The sequence below is a fragment of the Equus przewalskii genome, chromosome 28 (assembly GCF_037783145.1).
Source record: "Equus przewalskii isolate Varuska chromosome 28, EquPr2, whole genome shotgun sequence".
NCBI lineage: Eukaryota > Metazoa > Chordata > Mammalia > Perissodactyla > Equidae > Equus > Equus przewalskii.
This window is the reverse complement of record NC_091858.1, coordinates 25404445-25427218: the sequence shown is the minus strand read 5'-3', so window position 1 is coordinate 25427218 and position 22774 is coordinate 25404445. Positions and strand designations below refer to the sequence as shown.

General features: G+C 45.4%; 1 protein-coding gene across 1 annotated transcript in view; it reads left to right on the top strand.

Annotated features, from left to right (window-relative positions):
- Positions 1–22774, top strand: part of WWC2 (WW and C2 domain containing 2) — a 210470-nt gene that overhangs the window by 143626 nt on the left and 44070 nt on the right. The window contains exons 6-14 of the mRNA XM_070598578.1: positions 1167–1296; positions 4366–4512; positions 5561–5634; positions 9362–9604; positions 15230–15319; positions 16016–16635; positions 19833–19962; positions 20521–20601; positions 20701–20787. Coding sequence (XP_070454679.1) covers positions 1167–1296; positions 4366–4512; positions 5561–5634; positions 9362–9604; positions 15230–15319; positions 16016–16635; positions 19833–19962; positions 20521–20601; positions 20701–20787 — 1602 coding nt within the window. The remainder of the gene's footprint in view (positions 1–1166; positions 1297–4365; positions 4513–5560; positions 5635–9361; positions 9605–15229; positions 15320–16015; positions 16636–19832; positions 19963–20520; positions 20602–20700; positions 20788–22774) is intronic.

Here is a 22774-nt window from a genome sequence, read left to right as displayed (position 1 = left end):
GATTATACCCTTCACATTAGAATAAATATAAATTATTAAATGTTTTAAACCAAATGAGCTCAGAGCCAGTTTTCTGTGATTTAATAGGTGCCATTTCTCTAGAGAGTCTGTGGATTAGACCAAGAATCTGTCCAAGAATGTGTATTTGTCTGTGGATGAGACCAAGAACCTGTCTGAGAGTGAGAGTTGTGGGCTGGCGGGCAGAGGCTGAGTCATGTGTTCTCCAGTGAAGCCCCAGTCGTTCGTAAGGAACCTTGGGCATAGGTGGCTAGGAAGAACCAGCAGAGGGATGTGAAGAAATTGTTGAACTATTTTTTAGAAAGAATTAGGTAATTTGGTTAGGCCCTTCAAACACAAAGAATTTGGTTACATGAGATCCTCTGACATAGGGTGACCATGTGAACTGTAAGGACATTTGGTGAGCAGATCTGCAGAGGAAATAAATTAGCTCATAGAGAAGCTCTTTATTCAATGTTGGTAGACAAATGAACATATCTGTCCGTCTGCCTTGTTCCTAGATTTGGACTCATTCAGCAAGGCAAGCAATTTTATCTTGACTCACAACTGTCATAAAAATAGAATAAATACTTTCCATATATTTAAAAAGAAATAAGAAACTAACCACACAATCCAATATTGTAGGATATGCATTAGTATAAGTAATAATCACTACCATTTATGAAAGGCCTACCAAGCCCTGGGCCCTGTGCTGGGTTTGCACAGACATCGTGGCATGTAAACTTCGGCGGCATGGATGAGTCCTGTAGTTCTGTGGTTGTCTGGTTGATTGGCATTTCTGTCCTTCTGCTAAATCGTCTCCCTGCGTCCTTAACCTTTCTCAGGGTGGAGCTCAGGATCAGCATGTGATGAGGTTTGAGTTCAGTGGGATCACCCAGGCAGACTGAAGACAAAAGGCTGAGCCTGAAAATGGTTAGAAACAGACTGGATGTGAGGTGGGGGATGGGAAAAGTCATAGCTAGAAGTGATTAGAAGAGAAAGGAGGAGAAACGGCTTGAAGGGATGATACTGGCATGTGAGTCAAGTAATAAAACAATCAGGACTAAGACAGCCCAGAAACCAATTCCTGCTGGTTTGTTTTTTTAACTTGTACTGTCATTCTTTAATTTCTTTTCTTTTCTTCTTTTTCTTTTTTTTTCTTTTAACAGAATTGATAAAAAAATGTCTGGAGGCCAGAGCGGCTATGAGCTCAGTGAAGCCAAAGCCATTCTAACTGAGCTGAAATCTATCAGAAAGGCCATCAGCTCCGGAGAGAAAGAGAAACAAGATCTGATGCACGTATGTTATGGAGCATTTTGTTAAGTCAGACAGCTACCTTCTGGGGCCCTGGAAACTCTCCTTGAGGCCAAAGTTCTCCACCAGAGTCTGGATGGCCCTTTGTCACACCCACCTAATTCATAGAGAATTTGGTCCCGTAGGAAACTGTTACAGGCACTAAGGCAGTTGGCTGCCATGGAGGAAAACAGATTGGTTCCAGGGTTCTGATATGTTTATTTGAAGGCAGGCTTTAGATGGCCTTTAAGACACAGGGTGGTGGATCCCAGAGCCCATATAAGGAGATTAGCATCCTGGCGCACCCTGCAACTCACTGAAAACTTCATGTGGAAGCCAGATCAGCAGGGTTATCAAAACCAGTGGTCCTCAGCCCCGGGTACATAAAGGGTATGTCACCTGTCACCAGTAAGTAGAGGATATGCCTTGAGGAGTGTGGGGAGGGTATGTGAGGAGCTTAGAAAAGCTTTTCCCCACCCCAGGTGATTCGGAGGTGCTAGCTAGGGGTTGGGTGGGGAGTGTTGACCCAGCAAGGGGCTATCTGTATAGTCACCTGAGGAAAGCTGCTAATGGCAGTGGATCCCCTCATTACACCTGTGCAGTCCTCAGCTTACGGGGCTTAGCTCCCAGTGACGCAGCCTTGTGTGCAGAAAAAAACAACCATTCAGTGATCAGTATTCTGCATTTTGAATATCTATATTTAGCGGATACAGTCAGTTTTTCAAGAGTGTATCTCTTCCTCCTCCTCTCTTCCCTCCAGCCCATAATTATCACAAGTGCTGAGAATTCTTTGTATTTCAGATATTTGAAGTTCTTTACTTAGCCGAGTAAGGTTTTAGTCTGTCTTTGGGAAAATGTTAGAGCCAGTAGTGGTGTTTGCGTTCTTAATAGAACCTCTACATTTAAGTACAATATTCAGCTATTTCATGTCAGTTTTCAAAATGCTAGTTGAATATAGGTAAATTCCTGAACCCATATAATTTTGCATTGGAGGAATTTTTAAATAACTTGCAAGAAGAGATCAAATTGAAAAGATAACAGTAATAATAGCAAATATTTATAAGTACTGACTGCCAGGCAGTCTTCTGCCTGCCTTGCATCGGAATAGTTATTTAATTCTCCCAAGAACCCTAAAGATAGGCACTGTTATTATCCTCAACCTACAGACAAGGAAATTACAATACAGAAAAGTTAAATAACTTAAAGTCACACAGCTGGTAAGTGGCAGGACTGGGTTCAAACCCAGGCATTCTTGCTCCAGAATACAGTCGTATGTCACTTAATGGCGTCGTTAGGTGATTTTGTCCCTGTGCGAACAGCACAGGGTGCCCTTACAGAAACCTCACTGGCACAGCCTACTCCACACCTAGGCTATATGGTACTAATCTTATGGGACCACCGTCGGATACGTGGTCCCTTCTTGACTGAAACGTCGTCATGTGGCACATGACTGTGTGTGGTTTTAACATATACAAAACTTGGATATATTTTGATTTTGTTCCACGATGATCTTGCTGATTAAATCAGTAATTCCTGAAAGGTGCATAATAGTTCCTTTGAAAAAAGTTAATAGAACTTGAACAAATTTATATTGGAACTTCATAATTCACCAATTTTAGATCATCTTTGATACTTCCTATAAATTTTAGATTTATACAAAGGCCAGATTAAATTAAAAGATTAGGTTCCTTTTCAATTACAAAAGCATATAAAATAATTATTAGATACAGAAATGAACAATAGAGCTGAGAGAGACATTAGATATCTTCTTGACTTTCAAACCTCTGACCATGACCCACAGTAAGAAGTATATTTTACATCAAAACCCAGTAAAACACAAATGTCTTTACCTGTAGATACATACACACACACAAACGCACAAAACAAATTTCACAGAAATATGCCTGCTCTTAATACTAGTAACGCACTCTGATTTCATTTTATAGTCTCTTCTATTTCATTAAAGAACATACTAGTCCTGACCTGCTAAATTGATTGAGTGCATTGTCATCACAGATAGGTTTGAAAAATACTAATCTTTTCATTACACAGATGAAAAAGTAGCAAATACTTGCCTAAGGTCACTGATGGTTTTCTTTTCTGTAATATATTATTTAATGTGGCCATTTAAGTTTTATCCCTCTTGTATATACATTTTTGTATCAATATCCCTTTGAAAGAAAATAAAGAAGGTTAGGTAAAAAACCAAATATCAGATCTCTTGATATTTCTACTTCCTTATCATGAGAATTGTAAACATCAGAATTAAATCCTGACTCTTCTTAAAGTTGATAATAGTAAGTTTCTTACCATTTTTATTAGTGTTTTTTAAGGAGGTTTTTGGGTAGCAATTTAGATGAGATCTTTTCCTTTTGAATAGTAGCCTGCTCACATCCTCCCTCTAAAGTAAATTCAGTCTGTTAGACTTGGGTGCAGACAGTGGGCACATTCACTCTTGATTATTCACTTTACAAACCACACGGATCGCCATAGGCAGCGCCATGCAGTCGACGGACAGACGGGCTCGGACTCACTGCTGGGACTGCAACTTCTGGGCTTCGGTTTCCTAATCTCTAACATTGTTGTGAGCCAAGAATCTCTTGGGTCCCATCCAGATGTACAGTGGCATAATTGTAGAAGTCTTCTAAGTAGGAAGTTTTCTTGCCATAACCAAAAGGAGATTGCACTATAGGTGTTCCGTGTTTCCATAATTTCTACTGCATAAAATGAGTAGTGCTTTTTCAAATAGAGACTTCTTTTCAATGGAATTTTAAAAATAAGAATTACATGTATTAAATGTGAAGATACCCTTATTCACAGACTGAATAATTCCCAGGCTGTCTTGGGAAAGGTAAGATGCCCTGTTTAGTATGATCTCACATACTTCCAAAAGTCGTGTGTATGTGCAAAATTATATTCTACTCTTGTTTTTTCAATAATTTAAAGTGATAAGGACCTACTAAAATAATTGTTTTTTCCATTGAGATTAGCTCTTTCCATTTAATTTTCCCCGGTGGGGAAGTTTTGCCCTCTTACACGTTCAGCCTTCTGAAGCCCTTTGTATTTCCTGAACAGAGTCTTGCTAAGCTGCAGGAGCGGTTTCATTTGGATCAGAGCATTGGCAGATCTGAGCCCGACCTGAGATCCAGTCCTGTGAACTCTCATTTATCTCTTTCCAGACAGACCCTTGATGCCGGGTCACAAACAAGCATTTCGGGAGATGTAAGTTATCCATGTGGAAGGGCTGGCCCCAGTGCCGTCCTTGATGGGCCTCGATTACAATATGGATGGCAAATGGAACAGGAGGTGGATAGGTGCTTTGAATCCCAGCAGTGTGCATTCAGTATTTCATGCTTATACGATTGGTTTTAAAAATCATAGCCTTATCTTTTCTGGCTAGGTGCCAAGCATATCAAGATTTGTCCATAGGAATACCTTTGTTCAAATATTCTCATGCTGTATTTATTCAGAGACACTATTGAGAGGCTAGAGACACGTGAGAATTTAAGTTTTTCCCATAAAGTTTAGAGTCATGGAAATTTAGGTCCTTTCCTATAAACATTAAGGCTAAACAGAAACATAAATATATGTCTTTAAAAACTAACAAAAAAACTTGTTTTTGTAAATCTGAAGTTGTTTATTAAAATGTTTAATGTATGGTTTATACCTGGCATTCAAAAGTATTTAATGTGGCTTAAATATTCTTAACTATTTTACATTCTCCCGTTTTGGGACCATTAGCAGCTATTTACTTTCCAGTAAGTTCCCAGTTTTTTTTTCATATTCTCCTATGCTTCTTGAATTCTGTGCCTTGAAAGTTAAAACAGGTAGAGATCAACAGTAGGTCTTACCTATTTGAAAAATTATTTTTTGAAGTTATTTAGTTTATATTTTATGCATTTGAAAGCTAAATGATGGAAACTTTGGCTCATAGAGACAAGGAAATTAGTTCCAGTTCATAAATTTTATTGACCTGTACACCCCTCATAAACTCTTAGAAACCAGAAACGTTTACCTGATATTTTTTATCTTGAATTTAATGTGTGGAGAAAATGGTGTTAAAGTCTTTGAAAAGCAGACAAGCTTGAATTAAGAAGAAATGCGTTGCCCCTACTGAGACTGGAAAGTAAGTGCCTGTTTGAGCTGGTGTTCCCAATTTCAGTGCCACCTTCTTCAGCTTTTCAATTACTTGTACTTTCGAGAAACAAAAGCAGTTTACCTTCATTCATTAGCAGAGTTAATTGACTTTTTCCCTTTTGTTTTTTACTAGGTCGGAATGAGAAGCAGATCAAATTTAGCTGAAAAGGTCAGGCTGAGCCTACAGTATGAAGAAGCCAAAAGAAGGTAACAACAGGGGTGCGGTTTGTCCAGTGGTCGGCGGGCTCACACAGGATTTTCTTTTCCAGAATTAATCTTTGCTCCTAGAGTGACATCTGCTGGGCACTCCCCACGAGTTCTCACCAAGGCTACCCTTCTGTTTTTTAGAATGTAAGGTTTTCAGAGTCTCCTCTCTGCTCCCTGTCTCTTCCTTTCCCCCTCCCCTCAAAGCTGAAGAACAAGGAAAATTAATGAGAAGTGTGGCAATGAAATGGTCCGCTTCTCTTCTGAAAGAAAGAAGCTTTGAGCTTCTACAAGACTTTCAACCAAAAGTGAGAAGGTTGGTTTCTCAGGTAGAAACGATGCAGTGGCTCAGGTACAGGACTTGACAGCAGTTGAGCAGCTCTAAGGTAAATAGCTTTAAGCGTGTTCCTTCGCTTTGGAGGGAAGACCGCCTGCTAATGTCCTGGAGGATGCTGGGGTGTCTGTGCCAGTGACTTAGTACAGGGAGAAGGCAGAGGGAGTCTTACTTCTCTCCTTTGCCTCATGGACTCCTGGTAAACGCTGTGCTGTCTTCTTACCTGTGGCTCGGCTTGGGTAAAGCGTAGGAGGCTTCACTACCCTGTCTGGTAGGCAGACTCGACTTGTTTTCATAATATAGGACACTTTGCTTATCTTGAGAGAGAAGGTCATACCGATACACTTGATTTCATTATTTTCCTTATATCATTTAAGAAGACACTGAGGAAAAAACTATTCTCCTCCTGTGGGGGCCGGAGAAGTTTATCCTGCTCCTCCTCAGGAGCGTGGAAAGCCCAGCTGAGCGCCTGCTAGAGTGCTACGGTTTCCTGCCAATAAGGAAGACCGTCAGATAGGCCTCGAAGCATATCCGTGATTACTGGTGGAGATGATAATTTCGAAGTAATTGGCCAAAGTTCTTAGAGGTTATCTGGCTTTAACAAAGTAATTGCTTGGTCTGCCTAAATACAATATTTGCCTCTGTGTAGCGTCTTACTAATATTGCTTGGTTCTTTGATTTACTGAGAGAACCCCAAGCTGTGTTCCACGAATTATTAACCGTGTGAGCTTGAGCAAGTCCCTCAGTCTCTCTGAACAGCATTTTGCGCAGCTAATTTGAATGCCTATCAGTTTTCCCAAGCAGATTGTAAATTGCCTGAGGTTAGGAAGAATTTTGTATACTTTATTGGCTGCTTCTCAGTGCCCAGCCAAGTGCCTTACCCTCAATAAGGATTGGAGATTGCTTTGTGGTTTCGTCACCTGGGGCGTGGAAGCCGCTAGTGGATGCTGTTTGTGGCCCTTCTGGCTGTGAGTACACCAGCCCTTCAGCAGCCAGAACTCCTGGGTTCTGCTGTAAACAAAAGCCCAGGATTTGTGTCTGGTTCTCTGAAGGAGAACAGCAGTCACTCAGAACGAATCTTGGAGAGCCAGGCCCCATGCCCCTAGGTTCTTTGGGACTTGACACCACTTCCCCTGGATCAGTTTGAGCGCAGGGGTTTTTTTGTTTTGTTTTTTGGTGAAGAAGATTGGCCCTGAGCTAACATCTGCTGCCAGTCTTCCACTTTTTTCTTGAAGAATATTGTCCCTGAGCTAACATCTGTGCCAGTCTTCTTCTATTTTGTATGTGGGACACTCCCAGAGCATGGCTTGATGAGCAGTTTGTAGATCCATGCCCAGGATCCGAACCCTTGAACCCCAGGCCGCTGAAGCGGAGCATGTGAACTTAACCACTATGCCACTGGGCTGGCCCCAGCTTGAGCTTTTGCTTTGCTTTGGCTACTAACAGTTCAGTCCATCGGGAGCTCACAGGGTATTTCTCTTCCTCAGTGTTCCCGGAAACCTTTACATTTTGTTCCTCAGAATTGGTGTGCCCTTTCCAAGGAAGACTGAACACCTACCTAATGCTTGGTCACACCAGTAATAGGTGCCTTTCTCTCTTTCCTTACCTTGCTGCTCCCGGTTCACTTGGTTAACTCAGTCACATCCAACATGCGGGTTCTTTCCCATTTGGTTGCACTGCTGTTCTTTTACCGTTTGGGGTTTTGTTTTAAAGATGAGCAGGTAAATCTCAAGGGTTTATGCATATGCTGAAGATGCTTTCTCTTGCTCAATTCTGAATAAGTAAAGAGGCGGGTTTTGTTTCTCTGAAACCTGTTTGCTCCTCCAGCCTTTGTTTTTTGTGTTTAATGAAGCTAATAATATCATGCTTATTTAGCAATTTGATGATTAATTTTCCAGTACGTTGAGACAGTCGTTTATGGTTTTGTGGTTAAAGCTGAAGAACGGCTGATGTTACATCTATCATAAGTGCAGACGGCAGGTGAAAATCAGAAGTGCGTTGTATACGCAGTGCCATTTAAGACGGCAGTTTTATTTTTAACTAAAACAAGAAACTTACGGCACACGAATGTGGAACTACTTCCATCTTTGTCCTGATAATGTTTTTGTTCATGTTTTTTCCTCCCTTCTACAACTTCTTCCATCAAAAGGAAAAAAAAAATTCCCCCCTTTCTCTTTTTCCTGTTCCTGTGTGTGCTGTAACAAGATCCAAAGGAATCAGCTGACATTTTTTTATAAGGATATGGATTCCTTGTGCCAGCATCAGTTGTATTCTTAGCTTACCTTGATCTTGTGCTTATGGTCAAAACAGCCACGTGCCGTGTACCTCTTGAACAGTTCTGATTGTCCTCTCAGTGCCACAGAGCAAGTTATTTGATTCAGTGGTCAGAACATTCTAGCTGAATTGGGAGTTAACGTTACCGTTTGGTGTGAAGCCCTGGAGGCAGTGAAAGCTGGGGTCGGGTGAAGTTACGACGCCTGGGAGCTTTCCCTTTGCTGCCTTCTGCCCCTCGTCCCATCCCTGCCCCCTGACTGCAGCACGTGCTGTCACTCTAGAGGGGCCACTTCAGCTGCCTGTGCTGCTGCAGGTCCACCAGCACTGCCTGCTTCTCTGCAGCCAGATGACTGTAGGCAGAGGAGAACCAGGTCGAATGCAGTAATGTCCCCAGTGCGGGCTCAATGAGCTCAGTAAACGGTGTAGACACCAATCCAGGCCCTGACAAGGCCGAGACTTCTCCGTGCACAGCTTAAGGGGAACGGGGGTGAGGAAGCCAAGCCCCACGCCCTGGTCCTGGGCCATGGTGGAGCTTGATGGACTGACTGTTTTAATCCTGGTGAGCCCAGCCACTGCTCTCCTTTCTCCCTCTTCCTTCCCTGACTGGCTAATGCCCTAGCTGCTGCCCAGCCTCTCCTGGGGACTGCCATGTTACTAAGGGACAGTGTTGTTATGCAGGGGAACAGAATCTGTAATGATAACATTTCAGGCATTGCTCACCTTGGTTTTCTTCAAAGGGCAGCCCTCCAAGTCCCCTCCCGTCCTCTCCTGTCCCCTCACACAGGCAGTCACACATCACGCTGACCTGCCTGTGGCTCGCAGAGCGCTGTGCTGTCTCGGCTTCTGTGTCCTTTGACCGTCACCCTTTTTTCAGACAGGTGGGGGTACTTCTTCTTACCATAAAGGTGGGGAAAGTGAAGCAAGTGACAGCTGAGTGTAGAGCCAGGCCCAGATGGGAGAGTGGCGCTGCTGCTCCTCCTTGGCCTCGTTCCAGGTGGTCAGCCCTCTCCGGGGAGGCTCGCAGGGGAAAGTCAGCATGTGCACCCCACACCCAGCCCGGTTTGTGTTTTCCCTCTCGTGGGAGATCTAAGTATGTGCACGTCTCTTTTATCTCTATTTTAGTATGGCCAACTTAAAAATTGAATTGTCGAAGTTGGACAGTGAGGCCTGGCCTGGGGCGCTGGATGTTGAGAAGGAGAAGCTGATGCTGATTAATGAGAAGGAGGAGCTTTTGAAGGAGCTTCAGTTCGTCACTCCGCAGAAGCGCACTCAGGATGAGCTGGAACGCCTGGAAGCCGAGAGGCAGCGGCTGGAGGAGGAGCTGCTGTTGGTGAGGGGCGCGCCCAGCCGGGCTCTGGCCCAGAGGTTCGTTCCTGCCCTGGGGACACGACTGGTGAAACCTTGCGGGTGTGGCTTAGCTGTGCCTGGAGGCCAGTTCCCCTGGTCTGTGGAGATCTCAGTGGCATCTCAGCGGACTGAGAACCAGCACAGAGGACTTCCTCTGACCCTCCTCGTGTCCCTCAGTGTCCGCTCCTCTGTGTGTGTGAGGAACGTGGAAATGCTGGGACAGATGCTGAGTAACTAAGGAATGTTGACTTAAAGCCGGGAATGAAGTGCATCCTTGACGGAGTCAGATAACAATAGCTATCAACTGCCAAGCTCTGATAAGAAGGATTATCTGGGCTGTGGCAGCAACTGAAGCTTCCTATCCAGGGTTTTATTACTCACAAGAATGCAAAAGTTTATTGCTTTCCATTTCACAAGGAAAAGACAGCTTGCTCCCTTTGAGATCTTAACAGGTCACAAAATGTTCACTTGGGTTTTTGTTTGTCAATTGAAACCCTCCTCTGACGTAGGTGAAATGTAAAGAAAAATATTTTAAGCAATTCCTGATCTTTCCGTGGGAAGGTGTAAATTGATTATCTAATCTGAATATCCAGTTGTGTAAGCAGAGCAGCTGGAATATTGTGCTGGGGAAGGTTAGTCTGTCAGTCTGGCATGCACGCGTCTGCATAGGAGCCCTGAGTGCAGGCCTTGCTGACTGGTACGGGCAGACCCCTCTCTCAGCCATAGGCCAGGTAGCCCTTTAGAACCATGGCACATCCATCCTTTAGGCCAGCGAGTATCAGGGGCTGTGCCTGTCTCAGGATGACGGAACAGAAATTCCATTCGTATAATTCCAAGTGACCTAGAAGTAAGTTTAAAATGCCCAGCCATAACCCAATTGCTTTTATTTTTTTTAACTTCTTGGCTTCTTGTCTTCTAATTCCTTGTCCTCTATAATGTTTAAGGTTGAGTGTCTACAAAATACCAAAATCTTTGAAAAGTGTGATGGGGGCAGGGGGAGGGAAAAAGCCTCGACGTTCCTGGTTGGTTGTAGCCCGTGGACTTCCCTACCCTGAGTTTAACCATCTGGGGGAGGTCACTTCTGTGAGTTAAAACGTTGATGGAGATGGTGCGTAGCTTCACCATCCCAGCTCCAGGGAGCCTGGGAAGGATCAGCCGGGAAGGCCTCTGCAGGTGACCTTCGTATAGCATCCTTGGTAGTTCACAGTGCCCCGCCTGCCCTACTTTCCTTCCCCTGCTGCGCTCACATCTTTGCCTGGTGCTGCTGCCTGAAAGCTCAGCCTAAAGGTAGGTGTGAGCAAGGCTGGCCAGGGCAGGATCCATCAACAAAGACCAAAAGGAGCAAAAAGGTGGGCTGAGAAGGCCGCATTCGTTGTTTTCCGGAATGACCTTGATGTCCTCAGGGTCTGTGTTTGCGTATCTTAAATTTCTAGGATAAAAGTTTGGCAGTGATCAGTAAATATGATGAAGTGGGTAGCTTCGTGTGGCCCATGAAGAAGACACCAGTGATATTTTGTGTATTATGTAGCACTTAATAAATGTCATATAATCACACGGGTCTGCCAGGCTGCGTCCATCTCAGCTTTCTGCTTTGTGGTATGCGACTCTGGGAAGGGCCCATGAGCAGACTTTAGATTTGTTCTGTGATGGAGTAAACAGGCGTGCGTTTGTTTGTTTGAATCAGTTTTGCAGGCGTGATGTCTTGTCTTTTTTATTAGGGCTAGAAGCTTCAAAAATGACGAATGAAGTAAGATGAAAAATACCGTTTGTTCCTCAGTGCCTAGACTGCGGCCTTTATACTTCTCTAGGCACGCACATAATCCCTGTCATCATTCCAGCAGAAACAGTGGGTTTGAACTCAGCAGGAGGACAAGCTGTAAAATACTTAGCTATCGAGTGAAGGCGGCCATGGGGTTTGGGCCATTTGGGGACTGAGTGGTCTCATGTCCCTCTGATTTGTGCTTCCTGCATGGCCCCATCCCTCACACTGGATGTTAGCAGGAAGGGAAATGTGTATGTTTTATGTTTGCAATATGCTGACTTTTCCAAGTCATTTGGAAGTCAAGTCATTAGCATTACAAAAAGTGAGCCCTGATTTCCTTTCCCTTGTCCGTGGCCAGAAGCAGAAGCAAATCCCCAGAATCAGGCTGTTGTGTAAGGTTGAGGGGCTTATACTTTCCTGCTTTAGTGACTTCAGCTTTTCTGCCTGCTTTCCTTGGACACAAAACGGCCCAGTATTTCACATGTCCAAGGAGCCGAGCCAGCTGCCGGGTGAGCTCTGGGTCCTCTGTTTCCCTGGTAAACACAACCCCATATGGCTTCAGGGTTTGTTGTTAATGCTTTTACTTTACTCCCCTGCATTCTCTCACCTTGTCTTACTCTTCAGCCTTCACGCTTTCTTCCTACTACGTGGATGTGTTTCTGCTCCACTTATTGGTGCTGTTGAATGAAACAGGGGGTCGTGGAAGGCAAGACAGTGCCTCTGCAAGCCGTGCGTTTTCTCGTGTAAAAGCTGGCGGTGGGGAGACGCTTCTGGGAAACAGCTTTCACCCTGGGAAACTGGATTTCATCACAGAACCAGTTGTGCTTCACCGACGCCAAATCCCTCAGTTTCTTCTTGCTACCTGTGCCACCATTGAGGAAGCTGCTTGCCGAATTCCCCCAAGTTTTCTTGTTTTCTGTTTATATCGTGGGTTTCCCATTGTTTCAGGAGTGGCCTCGGGCAACATTCTGAGTCGTTACTGAATTGTGGTCTCTGAAGAGCTACGCTCACATGAGTTTTCAGCCACTGAGTGTGATCCTAGAGCTCTGCAGCTACGTGCCTGCCAGCGCTGTCCGCCGTGTCACCAACTCGCCCGGCAGCAGTGACTGAGCTCGCCACCTAGTGGTCGCAGAGCCCGGGAGAAGAGAGCTGCTCCCTGTGAGGGATCATTGGCGAAGAGAAATTGCTCTCAAATGAGAGTCGTGCAGTGTAGGCTTCCTACACATCTTTCATGTGCTTTCAGTGCACTCATTGAAATGCCTCAACTCTGTGCCTGTCTGCAGCTGATGAGCGCTTGTCACTGCTCCTTATTTCCTCACAAATTTTAGGGGTTTTGTCTTAATCTTGCCAAGATGTCTTATTTGTTTCTTAATTATATGAATGTTTTCTCCACTGATTCTGAAAAGATTTTTACAGCAAGTGGGTGAGGGTATGAGTGTCATTTTTTAGTGGGAAAGGGACTTCTTAGTTCCATAGCTGACATGGAATTTTCCCCAAGTGGGAAGTTCTGAGTGGTGTGAATCAGGAGAGAACAGCCAGTGCCTCTCTCCTGAGGGCACCAACCGCAGAGGTAGGAGGGTGTGAAGACCCTGCTGCTGAAGGAATGGTGCGGGGCAGCAGGACCGGTGGGAGGAGTCTTCTCGGGGCCAGTTGTACAGACCCTGTCTCGCCCAGGAGGACTAGAAGGACAGAGCTTGAGAAGGGCTTAGAGACAGGGACGCTCCCTCTCGAGGGGCTGATGTCTGAGCAAGTTCTCCTAATCCCTGGTCCCGAGGACGCGGAGGAGGTCGCTTCCCACGAAGGACACCTGGAATCTGAGGAAGACTTCAGCCCCCACGAGGAGAGGCTTTGGTGATTCCATCAGAGACAGGAGTGGAACCCTTGACCAAGGACAGTGACAGCCACCCGGCCAGAAGGGATTCTGTGACCCTCCAGTGCCTTCTTTATGCTTCTCTCAATGAAGATGTTACCCAGACACCTGCCGAGGGGGATGCTGGGGCCGGGCCCGGGCTCTTCAGACAGCCTGGGTAGAAGAGGGAGGAAGAGCTGATGGGTGCCTGCCGGGAGCTTCGGATCTGACTGGACATGCGAGCAGGAACGCAAAAGGCGGGCTCAGTGGCGCAGAGCTTCGGATCTGACTGGACATGCGAGCAGGAACGCAAAAGGCAGGCTCAGTGGCGCAGAGCGGCCATGAGGGCTGGCAGGGCAGGGCCTGAGCAGCCCGCTGCAGGAGGGAGAGGGCCACTGCTTGTGACTGGGCCTGGATTTTACATTCCAGCACGAAGCGCCCTGATGTCAGACTGAAGCTGCCTCACCACACCAGAACAGCCTTCATTTGTGCAATATTTAGTTTGAAAACTTACTTCAAAAGTGCTTCTCCTGTTTCAGAAGACATGGATTTTACTTGATTTTTGGGCTTTCTCCAGACCTTCATGTGCCTTCTAATTCAGTTAATCTGCTTTGTATGAATATTTTTTCCTTTTTGAGTTTTTGTTTATATTTAAGAGATTAAAAAAATAGGGACTGTGCTCCTTTTCAAAATACACCTTTGAAAGCTACGAATTAAGAATTTATCACCCTTTGAAGTACCAAACAAAATGACAAGAATTCCTTTTTTTATTTTAACATATAATGAAATTGTGTTGGTGACACATCAAAGGAAAGATACCTATAAATAAAATATGGGCATGTTTCCTTACGGCCTAGAGGACACAGCATTTCGAAGGGGTTGGAAATTAGGAACATTTTCTATTCCTCCGAAGGAAAGTAGCTAATTTCTGTAGCCCCACCTTGCAGGGCCTGCTGAGGCTTTGAACAAGGGAGGTGCGTTTTGATGTCTGTGGAGCACTTTCTCGTGCATTCCTCCGTTTGATCCCTTCAACAGCCTCAGCAGGCAGACACGTAGGATCGTAACCACCATTTTACAGATGAGAAAGCTGAGAGCCTTGATTAAGGGACTGGCCTAAGGATACAGAGTGAGCAGCAAATCCAAGACCAGAGACCAGGTGGTTCTCTGGGTCTCTTTCCGCCTTCCGTTGACCACTGTAAACGAGCTCATTTAAATGTCGTCTAAAGACCTCGAGATGACATAAGCGATTCTCATGCAGGCTCTGTGTTGCAGAAACCTCTGGCTGCTGGATCTATTTTTAAGTGACTTTTCAGGTACACAATTCCATAATACTCAGATTTCTAAGAAACCTCATAAACACTTGTGCAGTTGAATTGAAGTGGATGAATTTCATGATAATCTGGTGCAGGTGATGAGATGTGCTGTAGACAGGAAAGGAAATCACTTTTATGACTCTTTCTTGCTTAAACAGTTAAGCCCAAATTAGCTCACACTGGCAATATGGACTAATTTGTTTCTTAATCGCTAAAATTCTCATCAAATTGAGATTGGAATTTTTATCACTAAATATTATTCGGGAACAGTCCTTACCAAATTCAGTACTTAGGACAATCTTTTCTAATTCTCTGTTATTACTGTCAAACATTTTCGTAATGTAAACCCAATTCACAGGCCTCTAGAAGATTCTGTGATCTTTGTTAGTTTTTTGTTGTTTTTGTCCTCACTCTTTCCCTAACTCATAAGAGCATGAGGGTTTTTTACCCATTTGAGAAAATTTTTGAATACCAAAATTTAAAACGCCCTCGGTAATGCTGGAGATGTGGTATGGATCTCCCCTTTGTTCAGCCTGGCTGTGGATGGTTCTGCCCATGTGGCTGCTTGCTGGCAGTTCTGTTTTCCCTCTGTTGAGTTCATTCGGATTCCCCTCAGGGTACAGAATATTGTGTAATAAGAATCTTTCTTTTCTTTTCCTTCAGTTTTCATTCTTTATTGTAATCATATGAAAATGTATCCATTTCTTTTTTTTCCCTAGATTGAAATTGGAAGAGCGAAGAAAAGAGCTGCTACAGAAACTTGAAGAAACTACTAAATTAACTACGTATTTGCATTCACAACTTAAAAGGTAAAGTTACAAATTTGAAGTTATGTAAATTATTTTTGTGAACCCCAGGGTCATATTTGGACTGTGTCTGAAATATGTTGTCAGAAGAAGGTATGTTTTAGCCCTCGTTACATACTGAGGAAAGTGGTGTGTTCCCCCACATCAGTCCTTTTAAAAAGGGAGGGTGGGGAGATTTGCCTTAAAATAGCCACATATTTACTCCTTAAATACACACAGAGATGAGGAAAGAGGAGTGAGCACCCGGTCTTTGTGTAACCTCTGTCTTTATGAGCTTACCTTTTTTTCTCTCAAAATAAAAAGTTTTATTCTTTAAGCAAAGTAACTGTGTTAACACTTTATGCTGTTTACACCCCTCCCTTCTCTATTTTTTAATTGCACAGTTGCTTCTGAATATCTATGCAGGTAGATTTATCAATAGGTATTTGTACCCCCCCCCCCTTTTTTTTAGCTTTTGCAGAAGGGGAATGATTCTTAATAAGAGTAGGCTTGCTGCTTCAAGAGTATGTAGAGAGCCAGGTTGAAAGTGTTGGTGAATAAACATGGGGATGTGTGGGATAACAGCAAGTTCCTTTTCCCCGTTGTTGAGTATGTTCTTTGGGGTCACTGGGTTCGTACCCTCTGGGGTCCAAAGCAGGGGTTGTGTTTGGGTTTTCCGTATCATACCAGTTTTTACAACATGTGTTTTTCTTCTCTCAGCCTCTCCGCCAGCACCCTGTCCATGTCCTCTGGGAGCAGCCTGGGTTCCCTGGCCTCCAGTCGAGGGTCTCTGAACACCTCCAGCAGAGGGTCGCTCAATTCCCTCAGTTCCAATGAGCTCTATTACACGAGTCAGGGTGACCAGATAGATGCGGATTATCAGTATAAACTGGACTTCCTTCTGCAGGAGAAGGGTGGTTACATTCCTTCCGGACCCATCACCACCATCCATGAAAACGAAGTGGTCAAGTCTCCTAGCCAGCCTGGCCAGGGTGGTCCCTGTGGGGCGGCAGCTGCAGCGACAGGCCACACCCCCCCACTGACTGAGGCCCCCAAGTCTGTGACGTCCCTGTCCTCAAGGTCATCCCTTTCCTCCTTGTCCCCTCCTGGCTCTCCCTTGGTTTTGGAAGGCACATTCCCCATGTCGTCTCCTGACGCCCCCCTCCATCAGTTCACTGCTGACTTCGAAGACTGTGAGTTGAGTAGCCATTTTGCAGACATTGGCCTTGGTGAGAATCAGGTCTTGTTGGATTCTGATTCAGGCGGAGCTTCCCAGTCTCTCTTGGAAGACAAAGACCTCAGTGAATGTGCGAGGGAGCCATTGTATGAAGGACCCGCAGGTAAATGCAGACCTTTGCTGTCATGTTTTCCTCTTGATTATTTTAAGGAGAGTGGTTGGAGGGCTACTTTTTCCACATAGACAGATGCTCCTAGTCCCCCTTCTCTGTCTGATGCTTGTTCATTTCGGCTTCATTTGAGGAGTTTTTATTGAGATACCTAGACATTTTTTCTTTATCAAATAAAAATGACCTTCCCTATTTAATAGCTTTAGTTATTAAGACTCTGTTCCCTTGTCCCAAGGCCTTCTGTGTATGCCAACTGCCTGGGAAGGGACGGGTTTTGTGAACACACTCCACGCTTCTAAAATGATTCTGTTTCTGCAATAGCAAGGCAAAGAAGAGGGCCTTCTTTTAAAAGTTGGCCTAAAACAGATTAAAACCAAGGCAATTAGCATAGCAGCTAATTAGTACCAGGGTTCAGTGTTTAGGTAGCTCAGGGAATTCTATATAAATACAATTTTGGTTTTATGCCAGACCCACCCTCCCTCCGGGTTCTGATGTCTGGTCTTACCCTGCCATCTTCTGGCCACAGGACTAGTTACAGCCCGAGAGAGAGGGCAGCGGATTGCCTTCAGACTCCTGCGTTTGTGCTCAAAGAGACAGAAACAGGGAGAATTTAATCTTTTTGTAATTGTTTTCCTTTGCAAGGCAGAAGCTTTTAATATACTAGATGTGGCTTTAAAGAGAACAGAAGGGACTCTGTTGGCAAATGATCACAGTTCTTGTGCGAGGAAGATGATCTAGTGGAGAGGTAGCCAGGACGAAGTGGGAAACAAGCTCCAGTGCCGGGCCTGCAGCCCTGCTCAGACCTGCACGGGCTACTGTGAGTCCACAGCACACAGGACAGGCCTCTTTGGGAGTATTTTCCTGCTGTTTTGAGAAGCATATTTCTTTTGTATTTATGGTCCTAGGAATTCTAAGTATTAATTGATCGGCCAATTCAGATGTTTAAAAAGATAGATGAATCCATGTTGGTTGTATGGTTTCAAATACCAAAGACTGAAGCCCCACCTGCCTGCCAGTGGCCTGAGGCAGAGGCAGAGGCGGGTGCAGAAGACATCTGTGTGGCTCGTGTGCTGCTGCCTGGCAGGTGTCAGAGCTATGAGTAACGTGTTACTGCAGTAGTCATCTGCAAAGAAAGTGAGCACAAGAGTGGTGTTTACAGAATGGCTCCAAGAAAGCAGAAACCTGCTGGGACCCCCTCCCCACACCCCCGCCTGCAGGAAGGAATGTGGTGTGCTGTGCTCCACCCCTGGAGCCAGCCAAGCCTGCACTCCCATTTTGATTGCCCCATTAACTGGCTGTGTTCTGGCAAACACGTTACCCATCTCGAGCTTGTTGTTCCTCATCTGCAAAGTGGGGATGATACAATATCCACCTTGTGGGGCCCTGGGAGGCTCAGTGCCATAATCGTCTAGGGCAACTGACCGTGCCTGAGCTCAGCACTCAGGTCACGGTAACTATTATTACCTAAGGACAGTAAGTACACAGGCTCTGCTAAACACAGTTTCTACCACAAACCACTGAAGTTATACAAGGTGGAAAGAACAAACGAGAGAAGAAAGTGGAGTGGCTTTTGTGCCATTCTTCTGTGCTTTGGACTTGAAGGGTCTTACATTCCTTGAGCATTTCAAAGCTGTTTTTGCTCTTCATGTATTTGGAGTGTTCCCTGGTGACCACTTCTCCACATGCAGTCACTTTGGAGGGGCTGGTAAATGAGGCCGAGTGCTGGAGCGGGGGAGAGATCTGCGGGAACGTCGCCCAGGCCGGTCCCCACCTGGCGGTCCTGAGCCACTGAGGTCCCTTCCTGCAGCGCCTCTGCCAGGCCGTTACCTGCTCCTGACCCCTGGGCCTGCTGTGGGGTCTGCTGAGAAGCTCTGCCCAGAGACCAGTCCCTCTGAAGCTTCCATGAGATAGCTTTTAACTTTTTAAATGTGTATTATATTAGAAAACTGCTCTTAAAAAGTCACCCAAAGGGAAGATATATCTAAGAGCTTTGTTTGCAAATAATGTTCAGTTTCATGTGTGAAAACATTTATAACTGTAAAGGCTAATTCTCTTGAGGTCAGGTCACCAACGCTTGGTCTCTTCAGGGGATGTCTGACCTGATGTCACGTGGGGGCGGGTGGCGCATGGTGGGAACACCGTTCATCTCCCTCAGCGCTCCAGAGCCTTATGCAGGTAAAGGCAAGTTCCTTTCATACACATCTTGCTCTCCAGCCCCATTCCCTGCTGGGTGACAGAAACCAAGCTGGAATAACTACGAAGTCCTTCCACAGTCAGTCTCTGTCATTGTCAAAGTCAACTTCAGGCCGCTGTGGTTATTCCTGGGGGTAATCAATAAATCATGTCATCACCTTCACCCCTCACAAAGGGGGGTGGGCGGAGAGAAGGCTCTTCATCATCAATGAAAAAGCATTCCCACTGCCAGGAATAAAAGGGAAAATGCAGCAATCAATCCTGTAATCGGAAGCCTCAAAACTTAAACATCTTAACAAGATGTAAAGTCACGGATCAGAAGGGGGCGAAATGCATACCAGAGCTGCTCCCTGCGCACTGCTCAGGATGAAAGGATTCCACAGGTCCACCGGCTGGCAGCCGAGGACAGAGGAACACGGCTGTAATGAATGCTCCTTGCTCACCGCAGGAAGCTGGTGTACGAATATGAACTAGAGATAAAAGTGAAGTGGTAGCTGGTGAGGAATTCTGCAAGTCAAAGACGCTTTTTCTTTAACTTCTGTTGGAGGAGGAGCAGAAGGGATGTCGCATTTGGCCTGTGGAGAGAAGGGGAGAGCAGCAGAGGTGGAAGTCTCTCTGACACTGAGTAACTGGAAGCTCTCCGTAGCAGAAATCTCTAATACTCCAGGGAGGCGCCCGAGCGTGTGGTAACTGCAGGGACTGCCTAAGGGGGGCAGCAGACCAGTGAGACTGTGTGCAGCTCATCCCTGCCCTTAGAATATTTCAGGACAGAGAAAAGCCGTATCCTTTCTCAGATAGTCACCGACAGCTGGCATCCCAGGAGTCTTATGAGTCATGGTGCCTTCAACCATCACATTTGTTGATTTAAATAGTAAGATCGTTGGTTCTCAGATGGAAATTATATTTTGGATTTCTCACAACCTAACTGGGTGTGTACTTTATGTTTACCTTTTCCTAATAAGGAATCTTAATTAGCGCTGTCACTTTCACCTCCCTAGATGTGGAAAAATCGTTACCAAAAAGAAGAGTAATCCACCTGCTTGGGGAGAAAACCGCTTGTGTGTCGGCTGCTGTGTCTGATGAGTCTGTGGCTGGAGACAGCGGGGTCTACGAAGCTTTCGTGAAACAGTAAGGATTGAGCAGGGGTGCCTCTCCGTGAGGCCACGTCTCCTCGTAGCCGTGCCTGTGGGCGGGAGGCTGGGAGCGTGCTGCCGTTAGCCACTCTGCTGCGGTGAGGGCTGTGGTGTGCCTGAAAATCTCAGTGTACTGAAACATCCCGTCAGCAGGGAAATGATAAACGATAAACAGGTTGGTGTACTCAAAGACGACTGATCGTCTTTAGGACTTAAAACTTAGAATGTTGGAGAGGCTGGCCAGTGCCTGTTTGGCGCGTGAAGCCTCTCGTGTTATTTCTGAGAGCCTGGAATGTGTCTGGGGGTGTGGTAAACCCAGGGAGGCTCAGGAAAGTCAGGCATCAGAAAGTCCCCTGAGGGCTTGGAGGCAGATGCCTCTTGACAAGGTGAAAAAGGATCTAAGAGTGAGCCCTCGCTGGATCAGCCCCACTGGTGGTTGAGGGGTGCTGTTGCTGCAGGTTCACTCAGCATCGTTAAGTAGCAAATAGTGACCATGCTGATCCGTCTCCCCGGTATTAAACTCTTCCTACGCCTGCAATTTCCCTGTCCCTAGGCCTAGTGAGGTCGAAGATGTTACGTACAGCGAAGAGGACGTTGCCATTGTGGAGACTGCCCAGGTGCAGATCGGACTCAGGTACAGGGAGCTGCACGTGGGGAGGGGCAGTTCCAGCACTCTCTGCAGCGACGAGTGGCCTGTGCTCTCTCCTTACTCCATCAGCTTCTCTTTTGACAGATATGATGCGAAAAGGTCAAGTTTCATGGTGATTATAGCACAACTCCGAAATCTTCATGCCTTCTTGATACCTCATACTTCAAAAGTGTAAGTAAAATCAGTGAGAAACTTAAAATTGTCCACGTAGGATCGTTTTACATTGTGATCATGCGATTCATCCGAGTGGAGATACGAAGGAAAAGGCACAGCAGGGCTGCTCATGTCCTATCAGCAGAAGACAGAGATGGGGAGAAAAGGGGAACGTGAGAAAAGTAAACTGGGTTTTGATCCTAATTCAACCATCTCATTATTAAGTATAGGAACCAAGACTTTATTTCCCTTTTCAACCAGAAATTCTGTATTGTCATGTGTTGGAGCCTGATTTTTTGAAATTTAACTAAAATTTTCATCGTTGCCCAATTGTGACTACTGTTGGTTTGGAGGAATTTTCTGATCTTTTACATGAAAATGTAGCAATTAAATTTTATTTATCAGTACAGCTTTGCCAAGCATCATATCATGCTACATGTAAGAGTACCGTGTTTTTATCATTAAGCTTTCACTTCCCTATGACCGGTCATTTCTTAAAGTTACTTCACTTTAAGTTATTTCGCTTCATCAAACCATGAATCCCAAGGACTGCTACCCAGTCTGTGGCTCAGGGACTGTTTGTTTCTTGCCAGATATTTCTAGAGACCTTCACCACCACTCACACTTTCCAGAGTCAATGTTTCAGTGACTCTCTTAAGGGCCCATGGCTAGAGAGTGCCAGAAAGAAGCCAGATTTCAACATAGCACCTCTGACTTAGAATCCAGAATTTTTATGTCCACCCTACACTTACTAATACGTTGAATAAGCCAGAACAGGCCTGGAAATAAGAGAGAGTGAGTAAGAGTGACCCCTCCCAAGACCCTATACCCAGGCAGGTGGATTTCCTTAATGATAGAATATGTTCCTCAATGAGAAGGATGTTTAGTAGAGTAAATGTTAAGAGTTCTGGATGTTTTCCCTATGGGTTTACTTTTAAGTTCACATCCTAATATTTTAAGAATTGTCAGAGAAAAGAAACTGGATCTAAGAAAAGAAGAGCTAGGTTATTCAGTAGGCAATAGAAGAATGGAGCTAGTGGATGTCTGTGTTGATGAGCATCAAAGCTGGAGGGGCTAGGATGCTGGGAGGGGAGTGGGCTCAGAGGGCCTCCCAAAATCAAGGTGTGGGGAATCCACGTTATTAGCGAGAGTGGTAAAGAGGAAGGCATAATGGAGGCGTGGCTTGATCACCCCGGAGAGCCTGCTTCCCAGGACTGAGATTAGGAATACCCATCAGTAGTATCTTGGGGAGACAGGCTGATAATACTATTTGTGATTTCTCCCTACTGATAAATACTCTGAGATATTGGCGTGTGCCATTGGCAGCCTTTTCATGTTAGTATAGCCTGTCAGGGTGAAGACAGGTCCACGAGGGATCGAGTCTCTGAGCAGTGAGAGCCAACCCACAAGTCCAGGAGAAAACTGCAGAGCCCCCGAGAACACACACTTTCTGTAAACTCAGATCGTAAGGACAGTCCTACCCAAATGTTCCTGTGACACGCTGTCTCAGTCACTCTCGCTCACCTCGTAGGAAGTCACAAGAACAGTGCCTGTGGGAGGTTTGGCGGTAGCCTGTGTAGTTCAGGATCAATGGGAGGCTGAACCGGGGAAGGCAGCCAGCTGTTGGCTGTGCAGCTGGTACGCAATTGCTTGTCCAGTTGGTCTGAACCTTCCTGAGATGGATAGCAACGTGTTCTTAAGCCCATACACAAAAGCCTGGGCCTGCATAATGGCACTGTTAGAAATGGCAACTAACTAGTATGAAATATCCTTAAAACAGTTCTTTTTCTCCCCTAACTTGGAACTTATTTTTGATTATTAATTACGACCAGCAGAGTTTGTGCTTCAACTGGTTGGCAGCAGCCGCGATGTTTGCTTGAGAGGTTCCTGACTCCCCAGACCTCCTACGGCAATAAGAGAAGAGCCCCTGCCTCCTTCCCCTCTGCCTTGGGCTCTGAACCACGTAAAACCTGATTTTTTTCATGGGGAAACCTTTTAGGGTCAT